Consider the following 20,334-nt stretch of genomic DNA (forward strand, 5'->3'; position numbering starts at 1 on the left):
AACAGGGTGTTAAATCCCATCCAACAGCGAGAGGGACTCCAGGATTTAAGCCCCAGCATTCCATGGCTGCACAACCACCCCTTATCTCCACAAGGAGTGACACATCTTTGGGAGAGGAACCCACACCACTCCAGTGCCAGCCCAGGAGTTCACAGAGCAGAATTTGTGCTCTCCACAAGCCCCCGAGGCAGCACCCACAGGCACCACCAAAATTCAGCCACCAGCAAAGACCCCGCGAGGAAAGGCTGTTCCCTGCCCCACAGCCAACTCCAGCAGCATCCCATGGAAGTCTGCCTTCCAGCTGAGCCCTTGGAGCTCACTAAAAACCAAAGGCAAGGAATATCAGGTATCAGGATACGGTTCCAAGCAGGAGAAGCAAACCCTGGCATGTAAAAAGTGGTGAATCCCCCGCTGAGTGTCACTTCTGAGACTTTCTGGGTATTTATTGTCTCATGTCTGCACAAAGAAGCATCAAAGTGTAAATAATGACTTGGATATTTCATGCAACTTGTAATCTGTCAGCTCTTTATGGCTTTTATTACGGGAGTTATGGATAAACAACAAACAAAACCAAGCAGAGGACATTTTGTCTGCACAAAACTGAGGGTATTTCACAGCCAAGGCTCTTTTGTGCCAAAGGCATCAAGAAGTTCATAGAAATGCTTCCAGTTTTTGAGTCTGCCCACCAACTGTCAGCATCACTAAGGAAACCAGTGCTCCTGACTTGCCAGACTGTTCTTCCCAAGCAGGGAAAGGAATTTGGCTGCTCCTGGATATAAACAGGCTTATTTTGTACCTGAGAAAATAAAAGGTGTCTCCGAAAAAAAAATCAGAAGTAGTAATAAAAACCCACACACAGACTCAGAGGTTAAAGGACAAAACAGTTCCTGATAAGCACTGGAGAAGGAAGCAGGAGAGTAAAATATTTAGGGACAGAGATTATTGCCTTCCTTACTCATTTTGGATAAATCTGGGCTCACAGATGTTGTGTAGAAAGATCTTTTCCAACAACCACAACATGGTCCTTCCTGAAGGAGAAAGTTGTGTCCATCTTCTGCTTCCTCACACTCAGTTTGCTGAGCTTCCAGGAAGGAATTCCTTGGGTTTTATAACACATCCAAACTCCCCTCAAAGGCTACATCTAATAATTACCTGTCATTTGGTGGGTTTACAAGCTCATTTCTTGAGCCTTGATCTTCATTTATCTCTTCAACAGTACAATATTAATATTGCTGGGAAAGCCTCATGCACAAGGAAGGAGATGGAAGATGAAGATTTTATCTATTAAGTGTTAAATAGAGTTTCTCCTGCCACAAGTCATCATTTGAGTCAGAACCAGGCCCAAGGAAAGGCTCTGCCTTAGACTGAGCACCCTGGGCTAGTGGAAGGTGTCCCTGCCCATGGCAGGGGGTAGGACTGGATGAGCTTTAAGGTCCCTTGGACATGTGCCCTGTAATCTCATGCCAGGCCAACTCTCCCAGAAGAACTAACCCTACATTAGGGAGCACATCATAACATTTAAAATGCAGCAAACTGATTTAATTCCAAATGAGACATCCCACCCAAGACACTCTCCAGATATGGAAGGAGTCTTTCTGCATTTAAAGCATTTGCATTTCTACCTCCCTGTCACTGCAGGGCCTGAATAAAGGCACCTAAAATCCCATTCTGGCAGAGCAGAAATACAGTTCACTAATCATTTTTCCCCTCCCAGAGATGATCATAATTTTCCCTCCCCACACCCTGATGTCAAAGCCTGTAAACAAAACAATCCTGTGTTTTTCCCTGAGCTGCAATCCCTGACTCGTTCCCTTTGGCAAGTGATGGGCTTCAGATACTCCTTGTGTGGGAAATGGGAATTCCCAGCCCAGGGATTGGTATTTATTTGCTTAATAAACCTTTCATATCTATTATTTAGGGTTGGAGCAAAGAGAACAAAAGTTAACTTTGCACAGAGAGCAAACTTCTCCAGTTGTGGTGATTTAGCAGAGAGCCCTGTAGTAAATCCAAGGCAAATTCCTGCTTTTCCATAACAAATCAAGCAAGCAGTGACAAGAGCCAGCTTTTCAGGCCCTTTTTTCACTGCCAGAAAAATGAAGAGTCATCTCCTGGTGTGTATTCCCAAAGAAGAGAACCTACAGATGAGAAACCTATGGATACACCCGGATTCCCTGGAATCAGGACTCAGCAGAGCTCCACTGCAATTTGCTGGAGAGGGGGTTGGGTTTGATTTGAATAAAAGCAGCTGAACCTCAGATGGAGGTGAAGGGAAGGAGGAATCTCTTCCCCTTTCCTGCCATCCAGGCAGAGCAGCACAGCCCCTGTGGGCACAGAGCACCCAGTTCTGAGGGGCCCAGAGCATCTGACACAGGGCACAGTCCCAAAAAGGGGCTCAGCACCCCCTGCCAAGGCAGAGGTGCTGCTGCCACTTGGATAAATCACCTTCCAAGTGTTTCAAAGGGTTTCCTACACATTTGCTTCCCAAACTCAGCCCCAGTTGCATCCCAGTGTGACCAACAGGACGTGCTGCTGCCACTTCTCCTCCTCCTTGGAGAGCTCTCTCCAGGATGTCCAGGTGCCCAGTATCTCCCTGGTTTCTATTTTGTTACATCAAATATCCTGCAAATTAATATTGCAGGGGGGAGAAAAATAAAAAAAGGTACCTAAACTCCATGTAAAGGCTGAGAAAGTTGGGGCTGTTCAGCCTGGGGGAGGGAAGATTGTGTGGAGACCTCACAGCACCTTCCAGGAGCTGAAGGGGCTCCAAGGCAGCCAGGAAAGGACTCTGCATCAGGAGCTGCAGTGACAGGACAAGGAGAACGGGTTCAAACTCAAAGAGGGGAAATATAGGTTGGGTATTGGGAAGGAATTGTTGGCTGTGAGGGTGAAGAGGCCCTGGCACAGGTTGCCCAGAGAAGCTGTGGCTGCCCCTGGATCTCTGGAAGTGTCCAAGGCCAGGTTGGACAGGGTTTGGAGCAACCTGGGCTAGTGGAAGGTGTCCCTGCCCATGGCAAGGGGTGGAACAAGATGGTCCCTTCCAACCCAAACACATTCTATATGATTCCCTAAATTAACTTAATTTAGCACTTTCAGCCTCATGGCTCTACTTGTTGATTTGCCATGGCTGAAAAAACAAAAGTTCCCCCAGAAGCTTTTACTCTGAGAAGAAAAATGAGACCCAGAATACCCCAATTTTGACTAAATTTCTTTCCTGCTTAACCTCTCAGTGATCAGACAAGAGGGAACCCTTGGCCTTGCCATGATTTACAGCCTCATCCATCTAAAGGCTCCAGGATCTTTTAACAAATGAAAGGCACAAGCATTAGGAAAACAGTGATACATCAGGGGCTGGAGCCAGGACTAACAGAACCAGAGCTGAGGGAAAACACTGGCAGGGCTCTCAGGAAAAGGCTGCCTGGCAGCAGGAAGGATTAGCAAAAGTTTCCCTGGGGAGCTGTTAAATGAAGTACTAAAGTTCATGAATTACATGACTGAAGAGTTAAAGTTCACAGCAAGCAAAGCTCCAGGGGCAGCAGGACAGCCAGGAATGCTGACAGCTTTTCCCCTCCCTGGGGCTCATCTGTCAGGGATGGCAAGAGCCACGTGGGGATTTGGGAAGTTGATGAGACAGCAGGCTGCCCACAGAAATGGCACTTGTTTCCTTACAAAACAACCTTCCTGTAAGGCTAAAACACATGGAAAAGAAGGGCCAGGGAGCAGGCTTCCACAGGGATACTCTGGAGCACAAGGAGACCTCATTGCAGTCACAACTTCCTGGGCAGGGGCAGAGGAGGGGCAGGGACTGAGCTCTGCTCTGGGGGGACCAGGGACAGCACCCAGGGAATGGCTGGAGCTGTGTCAGGGCAGGCTCAGGTTGGATCTCAGCAAAAGGTTCTTCCCCCAGAGGCTGGTTGGGCACTGCCCAGGCTCCCCAGGGTAGTGGGCACAGCCCCAAGGCTACCAGAGCTCAGGGAGGGTTTGGCTGATCCTCTGGGGCACAGGGGGTGACTCTTGGGGCTGGGCCTGTGCAGGGCTGAGGGTTGGACTGGATGATCCTTGTGGGTCCCTCCCAGCTCAGCACATCCTGGGATTCTCTGAGAGGAGCAGAGGTGCTCTGTGGACTGTCCTGCTCCAGGTTCAGAGCTCTGGCTGTCACAGCCCAGCTGTCACAGGCACAGACAGAGCTGCAGCTCACTCAGCCCGTGGATAAACACCCTGTCAGTCCCACAGCCACCCCGCTCTCCCTGCTGTCACTCACAGCAGAAAGGGCTTGGAGCCTTCACAGGGAACACAAAGATGAATGCTGGAAACTTGGCCTGAGTGAGCTGTGAACCAGCAAACAGCCCAACAGCAAGAAAATCTTATTAAAAAGAGCTGCCAGAGTCAACATAATCCCAGGCTACGTCCCCACACCACCACTGCTGCCCAGTGAAGTACAAGAGCCTGAACCAAAGCGAAGAGCTGAGAGATGGAACGGGGCAACCCATCACCTCACCAGGACTGAAACACAAGGTGGCTTGGCCAGAAGTAAAAATCATGGCCTGTGCTGTCAAGAAGTGGCCCTTAAACCATAGAATCATCCCAGAATGGTTTGGGTGGGAAGGGACTGTAAAGACCATCCAGTCCCACCCCTGCCATGGGCAGGGACACCTCCCACTAGCCCAGGTTGCTCCAAGTCCTGTCCAACCCGACCTTGGACACTTCCAGGGATGGGGCAGCCACAGCTTCTCTGGGCAACCTGTGCCAGGGCCTCCCCACCCTCCCAGGGAACAATTTCTTCCCAGTATCCCATCTAACACTGCCCTCTGGCAGTGGGAAGCCATTGCCCCTTGTCCTGCCACTCCAGACCCTTGGAAATAGTCTCTCCCCATCTTACTTGTAGGGTCCCTTCAAAATGGGGAAAGTCCTTGAGAAGTTCTGACTGATAGCAAAAAAATTAGAAAAAAAACCAACCCCAGAAGCAAGATTTCTCCCTGCTGGGGTAGAAACCATTTGGAATATTCAATGAGGGAGTGGAAGGAAGCTCCATCCACATCTCACTCCCTACATAGGGCAGGGTAACAGAAAGTTTCTTTACCTCCTGCTACCCTCCTTCTGTAGGGCACCCCTGCTGTAGGGCACCCCTGCTGTAGGGCACCCCTGCTGTAGGGCACCAGAAGGTCCCTGGTGTTACTCTGAGGCAGCAGATCCCAGCTGCCACCCAAAGAGAGGATGTTTGAACAGACCTGCAGCTCTGTCCCCACAGAGGGAATCTTCCATTTTCTCTTTGTTTGAGAAGTCAGTGCTGAGATTTTTTGGACGTATCCAGCATCATTTTAAATCCCAAATTCATGCAGACAAGCAGTGACAGAAGCTTATGCTGCCATCCAAGTGAATCAGTCTGAAAGGACACTGTGCATCTTCCACGAAAAGTAGAAGGATAAATAATCCCACAATGTCCAACACTGCAGGTTTAACATCAGCCAAAATCCTCAAGGGCAAGAAAAAACCCTCTCAGCTCACAACTTTAAAATCCCTCTGCAGGGTTACAGGGGGGTTTCAGATGGCTCTGCTGTAGGGCAGGTTTTACAAGGTGTCATTAAACCACAGCTCCATTTCACACTCAGCTCCCAGAGCCTGTCAGTGGCTGTTTGATTTGGGAAACTTCCTCGGACACACCATAAAGAAGATTGATTTTCAAAGGAACCCAAAGAGTCAAAACTAAAAATGTGTCTGTGTCCACCCAAAAGTGACTTCTTAGACTTGAAAACTGAGCCATATATTTTCATTTTATTCCTTTCTTCTCTGCTATAAAAATCAGAACTAAGACCCAGGTAACAGGATTTAACAAGAGTCCCAAACTGCCCAACTTAAAACCAGTAAGATTTTCCATTCCAGTCTCTTCTGCCCTCTCACACTCAAAGCAGGCAGCACACACTCTTACCATATTTTGGAGATTTTCCTCAAAATGGTTCTGTAAAAGACTCCTCTACTCCACCATTTCTTTTCCTGACAGTTTAGGACTAAAAGAGTTTTTCACTTCAAGTGAAAAGTTCTCACCAAGTTTTCAAGTGGTCAAAACACCACGGAATCATGGAACGGTGTGGGTTGGAAGGGAACTTAAAGTTCATCTTGTTCCACCCCCTGTCATGGGCAGGGACACCTTCCACATCTTCCAGGCTGCTCCAACCTGGCCTTGGACACTTCCAGAGATCCAGAGGCAGCCACAGTTTCTCTGGGCAACCTGTGCCAGGGCCCCACCACCCTCCCAGGGAACAATTCCTTCCCAATACCCAACCTAAATTTCCCCTCTTTGAGTTTGAACCTGTTCTCCTTGTCCTGTCACTGCAGTTCCTGATGCAGAGTCCTTTCCTGGCTGCCTTGGAGCCCCTTTAGATCCTGGAAGGTGCTCTGAGGTCTCCACACAATCTTCTCTCCTCCAGGCTGAACAGCCCCAACTATCTCAGCCTTGACATGGAGTTCAGGTACCTTTTTTTGGGTTGGAAGGGACCTTGAAGGTCACCTCATTCCAATCCCCAGGCATGGGCAGGGACACCTTCCACTAGCCCAGGTTGCTCCAACCTGGCCTTGGACACTTCCAGGGATGGGGCAGCCACGGCTTCTCTGGGCAACCTGTGCCAGGGCCTCCCCACCCTCCCAGCCAACAATTCCTTCCCACTATCCCATCTAAACCACTGGGAAGCCATTCCCCCTTGTCCTGTGCCTCCATCCCTTGTCCCCAGTCCCTCTCCAGCTCTCCTGGAGCCCCTTTAGGCCCTGGAAGGGGCTCTCAGGCCTCCCTGGAGCCTTCTCTGCTCCAGGTGAACCCCCCCAGCTCTCCCAGCCTGGCTCAGAGCAGAGGGGCTCTGCTGCATGGAATTGTGGAATTCTGCTCATCTCTGTCACTGGACTGGCAAGAACCTTAAAAAACACACAGGAAAAAAAAGACACCTGAGAAATGGAGCACCAAAGTGGTGGAAAATGCTGAGCAGAGGGGCTGGGGGGGCTGCAGGGCCAGTGCTGGTCACCTCCAACAATGGATGTGGTCAAGAAAAGGCTGCAAATAAAGAGGAAGCCAAACACTCAAGGGGCACTTCAGTCTGCCAGCATTTTTTATATCTCTCAGCTCTGCTTCACCAACCAATTACAGATTAATTTACAACCCACTAAAGAACAACACAGGATATGGGATCTACCCTCAGGGCAAGCAGTTTTCATTCAGAGATCTCAAATCCCCTTACAAAGGAAGCCACTATCACACCACACTCAGAACATCCAGCCAGAGGTTACCTTTAAAGTTATTTTTAGGGCTTTTTTCCCTTCTTTTTTTTCCCCTTGGGCACTCACAAGCCTTACTCAGAAAAAGCAAACCTCAAGATCTCTTGAAATGTTGTCTAGGAATTACAGTTCTTTCCAATAGCCAGAGAATAAAGATTTGAACAGAGGAAAGGAGAAGGGTGAAGTGTCCCTGTGACAAATCCAGATTTCATGCTGGAAGTGGTCCCTAAGAGGTTAAATTCTGGTTTTTCTAAAGCTTATTTTAAAATGTAAACTGAATTCTGAGCCAGAGTAGCACAGGTCAAAATCCAGAGACTGAGCTGCTGCAGAGAAGAGCTCACTTGTCACAAAGGAATCTTCCACCCATTGGAGAGGTTCTAAATGTGCACATCCATTTGAACTGACAGTGAAGCACCCAAACTTTGTTCTATTTGGTTAAAATATGGCTAAGGATTCTTTCAGACTCTTAAAAAGTTTCTACCTGCAGTACCAAGTTGGTCTGTAAACCTTGTGCCTTAAATCCCTTAATGCCCACTGCCCCCTTCCAAGCACACCCCAGGCAGCTTCAGCAGGAGCTCCTTCACCCCACATTTGGTCTCCCACAGCTGCCACACACTCCAGGGGCTCTTAGGGAGCATTGGAAGAGGTGGGATTTACAGTCACAGTGGTGGGACATGGCTGACTTGTTGGGGAACAGTGCCAAAGGGGATCAGGAAAGCTCTCCTGGGGCAAATGGACATAGAAACTCCTTGAACACCCCCCTCTCTATCTATACTGCATCATTAACCTTTTTGTTTCAGAACAAAACAGCATTAATCTCAAAATTGTGTCAACAAAACATGCCCATTTGATTACTTCCCAGCCCATCACAAAGAAGGAATTAGGATATTATTGTTGCTGTTACTCACGGCTGAAGTTTACAAATGTGAAGGTTAATAAAGTCATTCCATTCCCTGGGAATGAGTCTTGATTGTGATAACTAGAGAGACAGATCAATCTCCCAGCTGGGGGAGATAATCTGCAGCAAGAACTGGTGTCCCTGTGATTAATAACATCTTACAGGCCACAAACACACCCTTTAAAGTTCACTTTCATCTGATAAATACATCCAGGGGAGCAACTCTGGAGGACAGGGAAAGTGTGGTCCAACTGTAAAACTCAAAATCTGCCTAGTTCTTAAATCCACCAAGAACCACCACCACATATTATAGGATCTGGTGCACTAAGGGTGGGATTTACTGTTGTATCAGCTGGCATTTAATATATTTGAATGTATTACCAATACACACCCGACCTTGGGGCAAATTTTTGTGCTCAGATTCCACGTGCAGGAGGCACCATCACCCTGAACTGTGGAACTTTACCCTCAGCAGCTCTTTAAAACTCCATCTCTTCTCTAAGGGAGAGTATGGAATAGCTGCAACTCAAGCAGGAAGAGAGGTTTTGGCATTCCCCTGAACTCCTGAATCCACCTGCCTGATCCAAATGACTGCAAGGAGGCAGGGCCTGCTCCAAACCCTCTGACAATACTTTACAAAATGCAAAGAGCCTGCAGCATGTGGGAGGGAAAAAAAAACCTGTAAAAGAAAACTCAGCCTTGATTTCCATCAAGTCAGGTAACAAGAGATGGATGCAAAATTAAATTAAGATGACCTGCAGAGATGTGAGTGGACATTTATTAGTCACACTCACCTCCACAGCCTCACTACCAGCCCAGAAAAGGCAGGACAACAAGGAATTATGACCATCTGTGCTAGTGAATCACACAAGAGGCAACACAGAAGAGGTCAAAGCTGGGCCTTAAAACATTTCAAATTGTCTACATTGCACGAGGCAGGACCTGCTGTTCTACCCCCCACGTGCAGAGGGGTGACCACACAACACTGACACCCAAAAAACCCGTGCTGGAAACCCTTCTGCCCACTCCAAATCCAAGTAACTCTGAGGATGAAGAACAGCCTGTGATATAACCCTGAAGACACACAAGTTTCTCTCAAACTTGTATGTGAATAGCTCAGGTAGAAACCCCTGTGGGGGTAAGGATTTACTGTAGGGCAACAAGTTACCTCAGCGTAAAATAAATGTCAGATTAATTTTATACTGTTCAGAATTCCATGAGAGGAAAGATGGCTAAAGGGAGAGCACAACTCACCTGACACAGGAAAATTCTCACTGCACAAACTCAGAGCCTCCAAAGAGAGGATGGGACTTCAACTGAGATGGATTTGAACAGCTACAGCTTCCTGCCTGGCAGCAAGAGAGCCTGGTTGTGATGAATTACTGTCATAAATGCAGATCATCTGCTCTCTCATACCCAGTCCTCAGCATTCATTTTTATCACAGTAAAGAACTGCACCTATGGGGTCCCCTCACAGCTCGAGGGTTTGCACAAACCTGTCCATGTGCACATTCCCCAGCAGAGTCAGCACCAGGACAAAGCCATCCTTCCTCCCAGGCACAGCCATCAGCTCAGGCTCCCTCCTGGAATGCTGACACATCACCCCACGCACCCCAAGAAAGCCCTTCCTCCATTCCCTGCTCTGGTTGCAGGAGCATGAAACCAGAACTGTGGATTGCAGCTGGGCAGATGTGCCATGCAGAACGGGAATAAAGGGGCCAGTAATGAGAACTACAGCTTTTAAGGTCTTAAATTTAATCCAAAAAAAAAAAAAAAAGGACATGCCCACAGCAGCACACTTCTGTGGCACCAGTGACAAAAGCTGATCCAAGTTTTAGGGCCTCCTGTCCATCAGCTGACAACAGCTCATATCCCAAAGGGCCAGGACACTTCCAGGCACGCTGAGAGTGAACTTTCAATTCCACACCTACACTTGCACCCTCAGGATTTAACCATTTGCAAGAGGGCAGCATTCACCTGGCACAGCAGAACATCTTTGCCATCTCCTCCAAGGAAAAAGCTCAAAGGATCAGAAACTGCAGCTCAACTTGAGGTGAGTGTGTGAGCTCAGACACAAACTGTAGCTCAACTTGAGGGCAGTGTCTGTGCTCAGAAACTGCAGCTCAACTCGAGGGCAGTGTCTGTGCTCAGAAACTGCAGCTCAACTCGAGGGCAGTGTCTGTGCTCAGATAAAAACTACAGCTCAACTTGAGGTGAGTGTGCTCAGAAACTACAGCTCAACTTCAGGTGAGTGTCTGTGCTCAGACAAACTACAGCTCACAACTCAAGGGCAGTGTCTGTGCTCAGACAGCAGCTGCCTCTCTGATCAGGGGCAGGCACTTGGGTCACAGCCACAGGAACCTGATCAACACATACAGGTTACTACAGAATTGCAAGTACAACACACAGGCCTCCCACTGCCCAAGCAGAGCAGCAAGAAAGCTGAGGAGAAAGTGGTTTGAATCTTTAAACAAAGGCACAGAGAGCAGGGAACTCCACTGCCTGTGTATAAACCCACAGCACAGTGACTTCAGCCCTGCTCACCACCAGCACGACGAGCTGGAGAAGTGAAGAGCAGGAAGTATTTTATTGCTGTGCTCACTTTTTATTCACAAACTGGGCTATGACACGTGGTTTTCCTGCATTACTCTACTCCTCCATCATGGTGTTGCTGCATTTTGTCAGTCGGTGAAAAGCCAGTGCCTAATTCTGCACAGAACTGCTGGATGTCACCACGTCCCTTTCCTGGGCCCAGGATTCAGCAGTTCCCTGTTGGCCGCTGACCTCTAGTGGTGAGTGAAGGAGGGAGAGGGGAAAGGACCACAGTTCCAGCGGGAAAACTGATCCTTTCTCCCTCCAGATCAAAGCCAAAGGGTCAGCCACCCTCCCCTCACCAGCTGCAGTGCACAAGTCCATCCCAATTCAGGGACAGAGTCCCCTCCCAAGAGCCTGCCTTGCCCCCAGGTCAGTGGGGCTGCTCTCCTCACAGAGGTTGTAACAAACAGCAGAACTGTTTTATTTACCTCCTTCCCCCTCCCTAAGGTGAGGAACAGAGATGCCAATGCCCTCCCTGTAACACTGTCCCCTCCCCAGACACAGCCTCCTGTCAGGCAGGGCCCGGCTTGGGGTGTCCCAGTGCTGCCATCTCAGCTCAGAGCACTGAGGAAATCCTTGTATTTTCACAGAATCCCAGAACAGCTGGGGTTGGAAGGGACTTTAAGGACCATCTCACTCCCTGCCATGGGCAGGGACACCTTCCACTAGCCCAGGTTGCTCCAAGCCCCATCCAGCCTGGCCTTGGACACTTCCAGGGATCCAGGAGCAGCCACAGCTTCTCTGGGCAACCTGTGCCAGGGCCTCATCTTGGGGAAGAGCCGTGGGAAGCCCACACTGCAGAGGCTCCCAAGGTAAGGAAGGTGTAATTACAGACAGAGGTTGGTGTAAATCTTCCCTCAGACTGAAAACAACACCTTACCACTGCAGCACCTGCTTGGGGAACAAGTCACAGTTGGTCTGTACCTACATCCAGCACACTTCCAAAGTATGTTACTTTTTGGGACAGGCTCTCCAAGAGCTCATATTTTACTCTCCCACAACCAAACCCTACAGATTCACATCCAGGCAATAATATTTTAAACAATCCAACTGATCAGTGGCAAAGACCTGACCATTCCATACCCACAGGAACAGCAGTACCTTTGCTTTCTTCATGTGGCCCATGATATTGCCAAGATCTTCAACATCAATGATAGAATTGGTGCCTCCAGCTTCCTCAGCATCAGCTTCCTCCTCACTACTGGTTTCAAACAATTCCTCTGCCTGTGGGAGAGATCAGAGAAAAACAATTAAGAATTTATCTGAATGTTAAACATAACACCTTTTATCTAAGTGAGATAACTATTAGTGAAGACCTCTGAAAACAAGGAATATCCTACTAATAACCTGAAGGATGTACATGGAAGCCTGAAGCCCTTTAAACCCTTTAAGTGCTCCTAGATGAATGAACAGGGAGAGAGGGATTTGCTTTCCAAGGTAAACTCTCCACAGAGCAGAAAGGTTTCTCTCTTTCTGTACAAATCCAAGGTATAGCAAAACAGCTCTGGTGTAACAGCAAGATTTATTCCTCTTGCCCCTGCAGCAGCCAGCACTCCCAAACTCAGCCAGAAGAGACACTTATTGTCCTACAAAATTCCCCAAGGCCACAGCAAACATTCCCAACCCACAATAAATGGCTTGAGTGAAGGTTAAAGTGCCACAGCAGCTCTAGATCTTGCACTGGAGAGCAGGAAAGAGGATTTCTTATTCAAAATCTGCAAATCTGCAGATTTCTTATTCAAAATCTGCAATCAACACTCCAGCTACATGAATACAGGCAGATACATACAGAGGAAATACAGGACTTGCCCAGGTAACACTCCCCAAGCTGCCTCTGGAAAAACCTTGGGATGCAGGCAGACAAGCTAAGCTGCACCAGGATGAAGTGGAAGCAGGTTAACTGCTCCCAGGGAACTAAATGCTTCACCTGGCCATGGGACAAAGCAAAGGCTCTGATGAGAACCCAGAACTCAGACTGGAGCATCTGCCACAACATAAACTTCACCCCAGTCAGGAGGAAGACACCCTCACCAAGCTGGGTCCAGCACTAATTCTTTTTGGATGGTTCATTCCACATATTATCAGCCATGGGTTCTCATCCCTCATCCCCCTCTGCTCCAGAACAAAGTGTCAGGCTCCCACAGCATGCCTGTGGGCTGGAGGAGGAAGGAGAGAAGCTGAGGGGGCACTGACCCACTCCTGAGGCCTCAAGGACTGTGGCTGTACCTCAGTGTTCTCGTGCTCCGATGCCCCGCGCTCGTGATCCGAGCTCTCCTTGTTCTGCTTCCCTGGAGATTTGCACTTCCCTTTCTTGCACTTCCCACTGCAGGGCTTCTTCTCCCCCCTGCAGAGGGCCTGGAGCCGAGTGAGGAATTTGGCTTTCCAGGCCTGGAAGTCGCCCTCGATGCTGCCGTGCCTGCTCTGTGCCACGTTGCAGTCGCCCTCGGCGCGGGTCATCACACGGCTGGCACCGAGCATCCACAGCCACCTGTCCATCCTCCTGCCAACCTGGGACGGCAGCAAAGGGGCAGGGATATTAAACCAAGTCCAAAGGAAAGCAGGAAACTAAGAAAAAAGCAAGGATCAAGCCTGGAAGGAGAGCTAGCCAGCTGCACAGGACTGCAGGGCAGGGACTCGTGGAGTCCCTCAGCGCAGACACAAGGCAGCCTGAACGCCCCACACCCCCTCAGATGGTTGGAAAATCCCTCTGCTGTCACACTGGTGTGGCAAGGGATGAGCTCTGGGAACAAGCTGCTCTGTGTGATGCCTGCTGCTCAAGGTGTGTAACACATTTCATGTAGCCCCAGTTGTAAACACAACAACCTGGAGACAGGAGATGTCATTTTTAATGAGTGAGGTGACACCGATGACCAGGCAAAGATACTGCCACAATCTGCATCAGGGAATAAAGCTAAAATCCACAACACACAAAGTAGCCAAGTTTGAGGAAAGCCCTGTAAACCAGAAGGCAGCAAGTGAGAACATTTACAGTCCTGTACCCTCACGTGCTGACAGAAAGTTTTCCAAGCTGGGAAATGAACTCAGCAAGGGTTTACCAGGTGTATTCCCACATCTCCCAGTGCATATGGGACTCCCCATTTAAAAGGGCAGCACAATTGCTTCAAAGTTGCCCTGTCCAAGTGGCCAAAAAGGCCAATGGCATTGGCTTCTACAAGCAGTGGTGTGGCAGCAGGACCAGGGCAGGGACTGTCCCCCTGTGCTGGCACTGCTGGGGCACCTCCTCAATCCTGGGGGGGCAGGTTGGGGCTCCTCCTGACAAGAGGACACTGAGGGGCTGGAGGGTGTGCAGGGAAGGGGCTGGAGCAGCAGGAGCAGCTGAGGGAGCTGGGGGGGCTCAGCCTGGAGAAAAGGAGGCTCAGGGGGGACCTTCTGGCTCTGTAACCCCCTGACAGGAGGGGGGAGCTGGGGGGGGGTCAGGCTCTGCTCCCAGGGAACAAGGGACAGGAGGAGAGGGAACGGCCTCCAGCTGTGCCAGGGGAGGGGCAGGTTGGACATCAGGAGGAATTTCTCCATGGAAAGGGTGGTCAGGCACTGGAAGAGGCTGCCCAGGGAGGTGGTGGAGTCCCCATCCCTGGAGGTGTCCAAGGAAGAACTGGAGGTGGCACTCAGTGCTCTGGGCTGGGGGACAGGGTTAGCATCGGGCACAGGTTGGACTCAATGATCTTGGAAGTCTTTTCCAACCTCGATGATCCTGTAATTCTACTTGTGCCCTAAACCCAGTCCCTCAAGTCTGCCAACAGCTGCAATTCCCACCCAATCCACCAGCACCGCTCAGTTTTGAAGCAGTTCATCCAGCTGAGGCTCTCAGAGGAGCAGGAACCAAGAAGGAAGGACAGGGGCCACACTTACTGTGTTGTAATGATCCACATACACCGAGTTCCCCAGGCCAAACACGGCGTATCTGAGCCCCTTCAGGTGGGTTTTCCCGACGCGGAAGTCGTTGGCTGCCTCTTCCAGCCACTTGCAGAACCAGGCCGCGCTCTCCGGGGGCTGCCCATCCGTGTACGTGGCCACCAGGAACACACAGATGTTCCTGCTGGTTGTCTGCCCACAGGGACACAACAGGAGAGACAAGATCACTGCGTTATCAAAAACCCCTGACATCAGGAAAAGAGGCAGCTGGAAGGAACCAAAAGACAAGATGGGATGGTGCAGGTGACAATCCCAGTGGTGGTGAATGACCTGTCCCCTGGACAGGGACACAGTGAGCAGAATGGGACATCTTCCTAGAATCACACAATGTTAAGGAGTTGGAATGAACCTTAAAGATCATCCAGTCCCAACCCCCTGCCATGGGCAGGGACACTTCCCACTAGACCAGGTTGCTCAAGGCTTTATCCAACCTGGCTTTGAACACTTCCAGGGTTGGGGCATCCACAAGCTCCCCTGGGCAACCTGGGCCAGTGTTCCACCACCCTCACAGGAAAACAATTTCTTCCTAATATCTAAACTAAATTTCCCCTCTTTCAATTTGTATCCATTACTCCTTCCCCACTCAGCAGCTTCCTGACCAGACTCCTTCACCACAGTCCCCCATGGATAAATATTTAAAACTACAGACTCCTTCACCATAGCCCCCCATGGATAAATATCTAAAACTTCCCAACCTCCCATTTCCAGGTTTGTTAGGGGCAGGATCCAGTGCTGACAACTCACACTGAAACTTCCACCTCAGGAACTTCCAACACGCAGTTCCCACATGCAGGGAGATACAACCAAAAAGTTTTGTTAGGATTAATTAAAACTATCAATATTCACAGAAGAAAAACTCATCAAGGGTTACTCCAAACACCTCACAAGGAGTTTCTAACTTGTAAGCCTATAAAAGCTGCAGAAGCACACCAGCTGCTTGTTCTGGCTTTAAACCCTTCCCCAGGTGCACACAGAGAACAGGGGACCTGGTGCAGCCACTGTCACCCCCGAGTTACAGAACTGGCTCATACAAGGTCACTGTCAGCTTCAAAATGTTCTATGTGATGCTTTCCCAGTAATTTCCAAAATTTTGGTATTTTCTGCTGAGGGCTGATGGGCTACACTTGCTTTTGTAGCAGGGAAACAATTTGCAACACACAGCTTTGAGGATTTCCAGGAGAACAGGAGAGAAATAAATGAGGAAAACAGCCTTGAGAATCCCAGGAAAAAACTTGTATTTATTATTCCTATCTATGCCATACCCACCTCCTCTGCTAAACAATCATCTGGGTCATAGTCTCCCATGTTAATGACTTCCACAGGCAAATTAAGGGAAGTAACAGCTTCAGCCAGAGCTTTGGCAAATCTCTGGAAAAAAGAAACATAGAGGAAGTTACCAATTCCTTCAACCCACACCAGCCCTGCTGTGCTCAGCCACAAAACCTCTCAGGTGTTCTTCCTGTGCTGGGAGACCTGGACACTGGGCCTGTAACTCCTCACATTAAAAACATGAAGTAACTGGCTGAGACTCCCATGAATTTTAATGGCTTTACATTTCCACACACAAATGGCATTTCTTTTTGAGGAAGCATCAAAACCAGTACCTCTTTCTATGAAGACCTGCTGGCAAACTAAAATTATACTGTAAGCTTCATAATCAATATCCTGCAGGCCCCACTTAAAAGGAGGGGGGAAAATGTTATTTTTATAGAATTTTCACTTATCTTTTGTGTTGGGCAATGACTTGTAATGAGCTAATGAACCTCCTAATGAACTCTCAGATTTGTACCCAGTGCAGTGTTTTAAGACAAGCAACATACTTGAATCCCAATGATATTTCAGATCTATTTCACAAATGTGGAACAAAAGTAACTGATACCTTTGCTGTGCCAGTCTGAGAGCCATAGAAGATCTTTACCCCAGCAACATACACCTCCTCTGCCTGAGGGGTGGCACATCCATTTACCAGCTTGTCTTCTGTTCCTTTGGAGGAAGTGGGATTCCCACTGGATTTTTCACCCTATGAAACAGGAGCTGTGTCAAATTCCATCCCCTCTGCAAGTGATGTCAAACCAAAAGCATTTAAAATTCAAATCCTGTGGCCAGACTGTCAGCACTGCACAAATGCAACAGCATTTGGGTTCCTCTCACACCCAGACAAACACAGCAGGAAGTGTTTCCCTGACCCAGGCCATGCTCCAATATCTGGGAGATAAAAGGATCCAGCTGAGCCTCCCAGACTCCTGCAGCAGAACTTCAACCACCTGCAGGAGGAGGTTTTCAATTCCTGAATGGCCCAATCCCACTCCCATCCTAAAACCAGTCAGTCCAACCTTGTCACTGCCATCACTGGAAACACAAAGGTAAAAACACCGGGCACAAGCAGAGGGATTTCCTTGGAGTGACAGACACAACATGAGAAGTGTCCAGCTGAGATCTGCTCCAAAATCAGAGCAACAGGGGCTTTTAGTGACTCTCAAACATAAAAGAATCCAAACTGAGCATTATATCCACATGAAGGAAAGAGCATTTGGGATTTGCAAAACTCTGGGTGGGCCCATTTCACTGCACCAGTGGGTGCCTTCACCCAGCAGCTCCTCACTTCCACTCACGGGGTTTTGGGGTGTCCTCAGACAAAAGTGCTGACAGGTTGTTACCTTCTTTTTGGTTTTGGTGGTGGTGAACTGAATGACAATCCAAAGGCTGATCCCCAAAGCAAGAGCAGAGTAGATGTAAAATCTGTGCAGCCATATGGACGCCAGGCAAGTACGGAAGTAGCTCCACGTATCCATTGAGACATCTAAATCTGGAATAAGTCACAGATTCCGACAGTATGAATATGGAATGAGCACACAGAAAACAACCACACAGTCCCCACAGTCTCATCATGGCATCAGCTACTCCCCAGGCTCTGCAGAAAACAGGTTTTGGCTAAAGAAAAGGCATTAAAACTGAATCAAGAAGCCGTCACCTCCTCAGGTGCATCAGCTGAGCTCCAAGCTAATATTTTAGATTCTGAGTCTGGATATTCTGGATTTTTTCTTTATAGGGCACCTCTGTTATAAGGAAAAGCAGAAAATATTTGAGCTGTGCAAGTAAAAAATCCTTTTGAAACATCCACTGGATCATACCAGCCTTAGTTTGACACAAGTGCAGATCTCTGGAACTAGAAAGCTCCAGTTCAAGGGGGAATCACCTCAACAGTTTGCTGCTGAACCCAACCCTTGCTTACACACATTAGATATTACACTGATTACAAACAGAGTTTCAAGGGCAGACTGAAACCTGCATTCAACTGGAAGCACTTTCTCAGAATTGTGTGGTGCAAGTGAAGTTTGACTTGGAACAATTGAGATGTTACAAGTTGGTTCAGTACATTCAAGGTACAGAACACCCCAGCCAGGAACGAGCTTGTGTGGTGCCTGTGAACACCTATTTCATAGGAAACATTCAGGTGCTTAAAAAGGGCTGGTTTGTGACACTTATTTAGTGAGAAACCCAGCTGACACCCTCCTACTGTCACCTGCAGCCCCCTCAGACCTCATTTCTGCAAGTATCAGACAAAAGCACAGAATTCAAGCATTCCCAGGAGGCTGGAAACTGTTCTCCTACTTTTCCCCTGGGCTGTTACTCACATTACCAGCTCAAAGGCTTGAGGGGATGTCCATCACCCCCTCCAGCAGCAACACTGAGCCTCCCAAAAGAGATGAGCCAAGAGCACTTGCCAGTGGGCAGCCCCAGTGCTGCCAGCCCACCCCAGAAGCAACCCCTCAAGGGAGGCTCCAAAAACTTGCTGCAGCCCAAGTACCTTGCTCCTCCTCACCCTCTGTATGTCCCACCTTCAATTACTCCACAGCACCCAAAACCCACTCCCTGACCCCCCACTGGAGCTGCCCCCCATCCCTCAGCCCTGTGCCTACCCAGGAACCTGCCCCCCTGCACCAGCCCATTTGATCCCTCCTCTGTGCTGACCCCCTTCTGCACAGGCCCCTCACACAGAACTCTCACCCCCCTCCATAACCACCTCATTTATTACCCTCACTCCTACACCCCCCCATAGTTATTAACCCACACACACATGGTTATTATACACTCAGTTATTAACCCCCACAGACCCATCCTTCATGGTTATTACCCCAAACACCCCCCGCAGTCACTACCCACACACACATTCCCCCCTCACCACTATTAACCCCATTTCCCCCCCCATTATTACCTCGACCCCTTCACCCCCACCCCTCATGGTTATTACCCACACCCATCCCACTCCCCTCACAGTTATTATTATTATTATTATCCCCCTACACATACTCCCCCCTTACACCTCTTACCCCCACACCCCTCATGGTTATTACCCCCCCACAAACACACACACACACACCACCCTCATGGTTATTCCTCCTCCCACCACTCACAATTCATATCCCTTCTCTCTCCCACACACCCTTCAGGGTTATGACCCCACTTTCCTCTGCCTCCCGCAGTTATTATACCCCCAAATTGTTAAACACAGTTATTACCCCACCCTACCCCCCTTTCATGGTTATACCCCCCCACCCCTCGTGGTTAATACCCCATCTCCCCCCCACACCCCTCACAGTTATTACCCCCCTCCACCACCACCATGGTTATACCCCCCTACTCCTCACGGGTAATTTCTCCATCTCTCCCCCCCCCACACACAGAACCCTCTTACAGTTATCACCACACACAAACACACAATTATTATATCCCTTCTCCCCCAGTTTTTACCCCACCACACACCCTCCCCTCACAGTTACTACACTCACGTGGTTATTACATTCCCCCCTCACCGTTGTTATTATTATTATTATTATTATTAATTATCACACACACCCCTCTCACAGTTATTATCCCACACACCACCCCCCCATCACAGTTGTACCCTCACTCCTCATGGTTCATACCCCCATCTCACAGTTACCCCCCCACACGTGGTTATTACATCCCCCCTCACAGTTGTTGTTATTATTATTATTATAATTATTATTATTATTATCATCCCCCCCATGTTTATTATCCCACACACATCCCCTCCCCACCATTGTTATACCTCTCACAATCCATACCCCTATCTCAGAGTTACTCCACATAGACACGTGGTTACTACATCCCCCCTCACGGTCGTTATTATCATTATTATTATTATTATTATTATTATTATTATTATTACCACACACGCCCCCACACCATCACTGTTATACCCTCACGGTCCATACCCCATCGCACAGTTACTCCACACACACACACACACACACACACGGTTGTTATTATTGTTGTTGTTGTCATTATTACTGTTATTATTATTATTATTACCACGCCTTCCCCTCACGGTTACTACCCCCCAAACCCCCCTCCACGGCTGTGATCCCACACGTCCCCCCCCCATCACAGTTACACCCCCACGGTTCACACCCCATCTCACCGTTACCCCACACACACACACGTGGATAAATGCCCGCTCATTGCTGTTGTTGTTGTTGTTGTTGTTATTAGTAGTAGTAGTAGTATTACCACACACACTCCCCTCACGGTTATTACCCCACACACTCCCCTCACGGTTATTACCCCACACACGCCCCCCGCCCGTCCACAGCCCCATCTCAGTTACTCCACACACACACACGTGG

General features: G+C 49.0%; 1 protein-coding gene across 1 annotated transcript in view; it reads right to left on the reverse strand.

The window, feature by feature from the left end:
• The window catches only part of LOC127481042 (S-adenosyl-L-methionine-dependent tRNA 4-demethylwyosine synthase TYW1-like), a 96,392-nt gene extending 77,083 nt beyond the window's left edge, over nucleotides 1-19,309 (reverse strand). The window contains exons 1-7 of the mRNA XM_051809875.1: nucleotides 19,291-19,309; nucleotides 17,341-17,489; nucleotides 16,563-16,703; nucleotides 15,950-16,051; nucleotides 14,621-14,815; nucleotides 12,977-13,258; nucleotides 11,852-11,974 (exon numbers count right to left, since the gene is read on the reverse strand). Coding sequence (XP_051665835.1) covers nucleotides 11,852-11,974; nucleotides 12,977-13,258; nucleotides 14,621-14,815; nucleotides 15,950-16,051; nucleotides 16,563-16,703; nucleotides 17,341-17,489; nucleotides 19,291-19,309 — 1,011 coding nt within the window. The remainder of the gene's footprint in view (nucleotides 1-11,851; nucleotides 11,975-12,976; nucleotides 13,259-14,620; nucleotides 14,816-15,949; nucleotides 16,052-16,562; nucleotides 16,704-17,340; nucleotides 17,490-19,290) is intronic.
• Between the last annotated feature and the right edge of the window lie 1,025 nt (nucleotides 19,310-20,334).

The sequence above is a fragment of the Manacus candei genome, unplaced genomic scaffold (assembly GCF_025592945.1).
Source record: "Manacus candei isolate 608988 ecotype Guabito, Panama unplaced genomic scaffold, ASM2559294v1 h1tg000076l, whole genome shotgun sequence".
NCBI lineage: Eukaryota > Metazoa > Chordata > Aves > Passeriformes > Pipridae > Manacus > Manacus candei.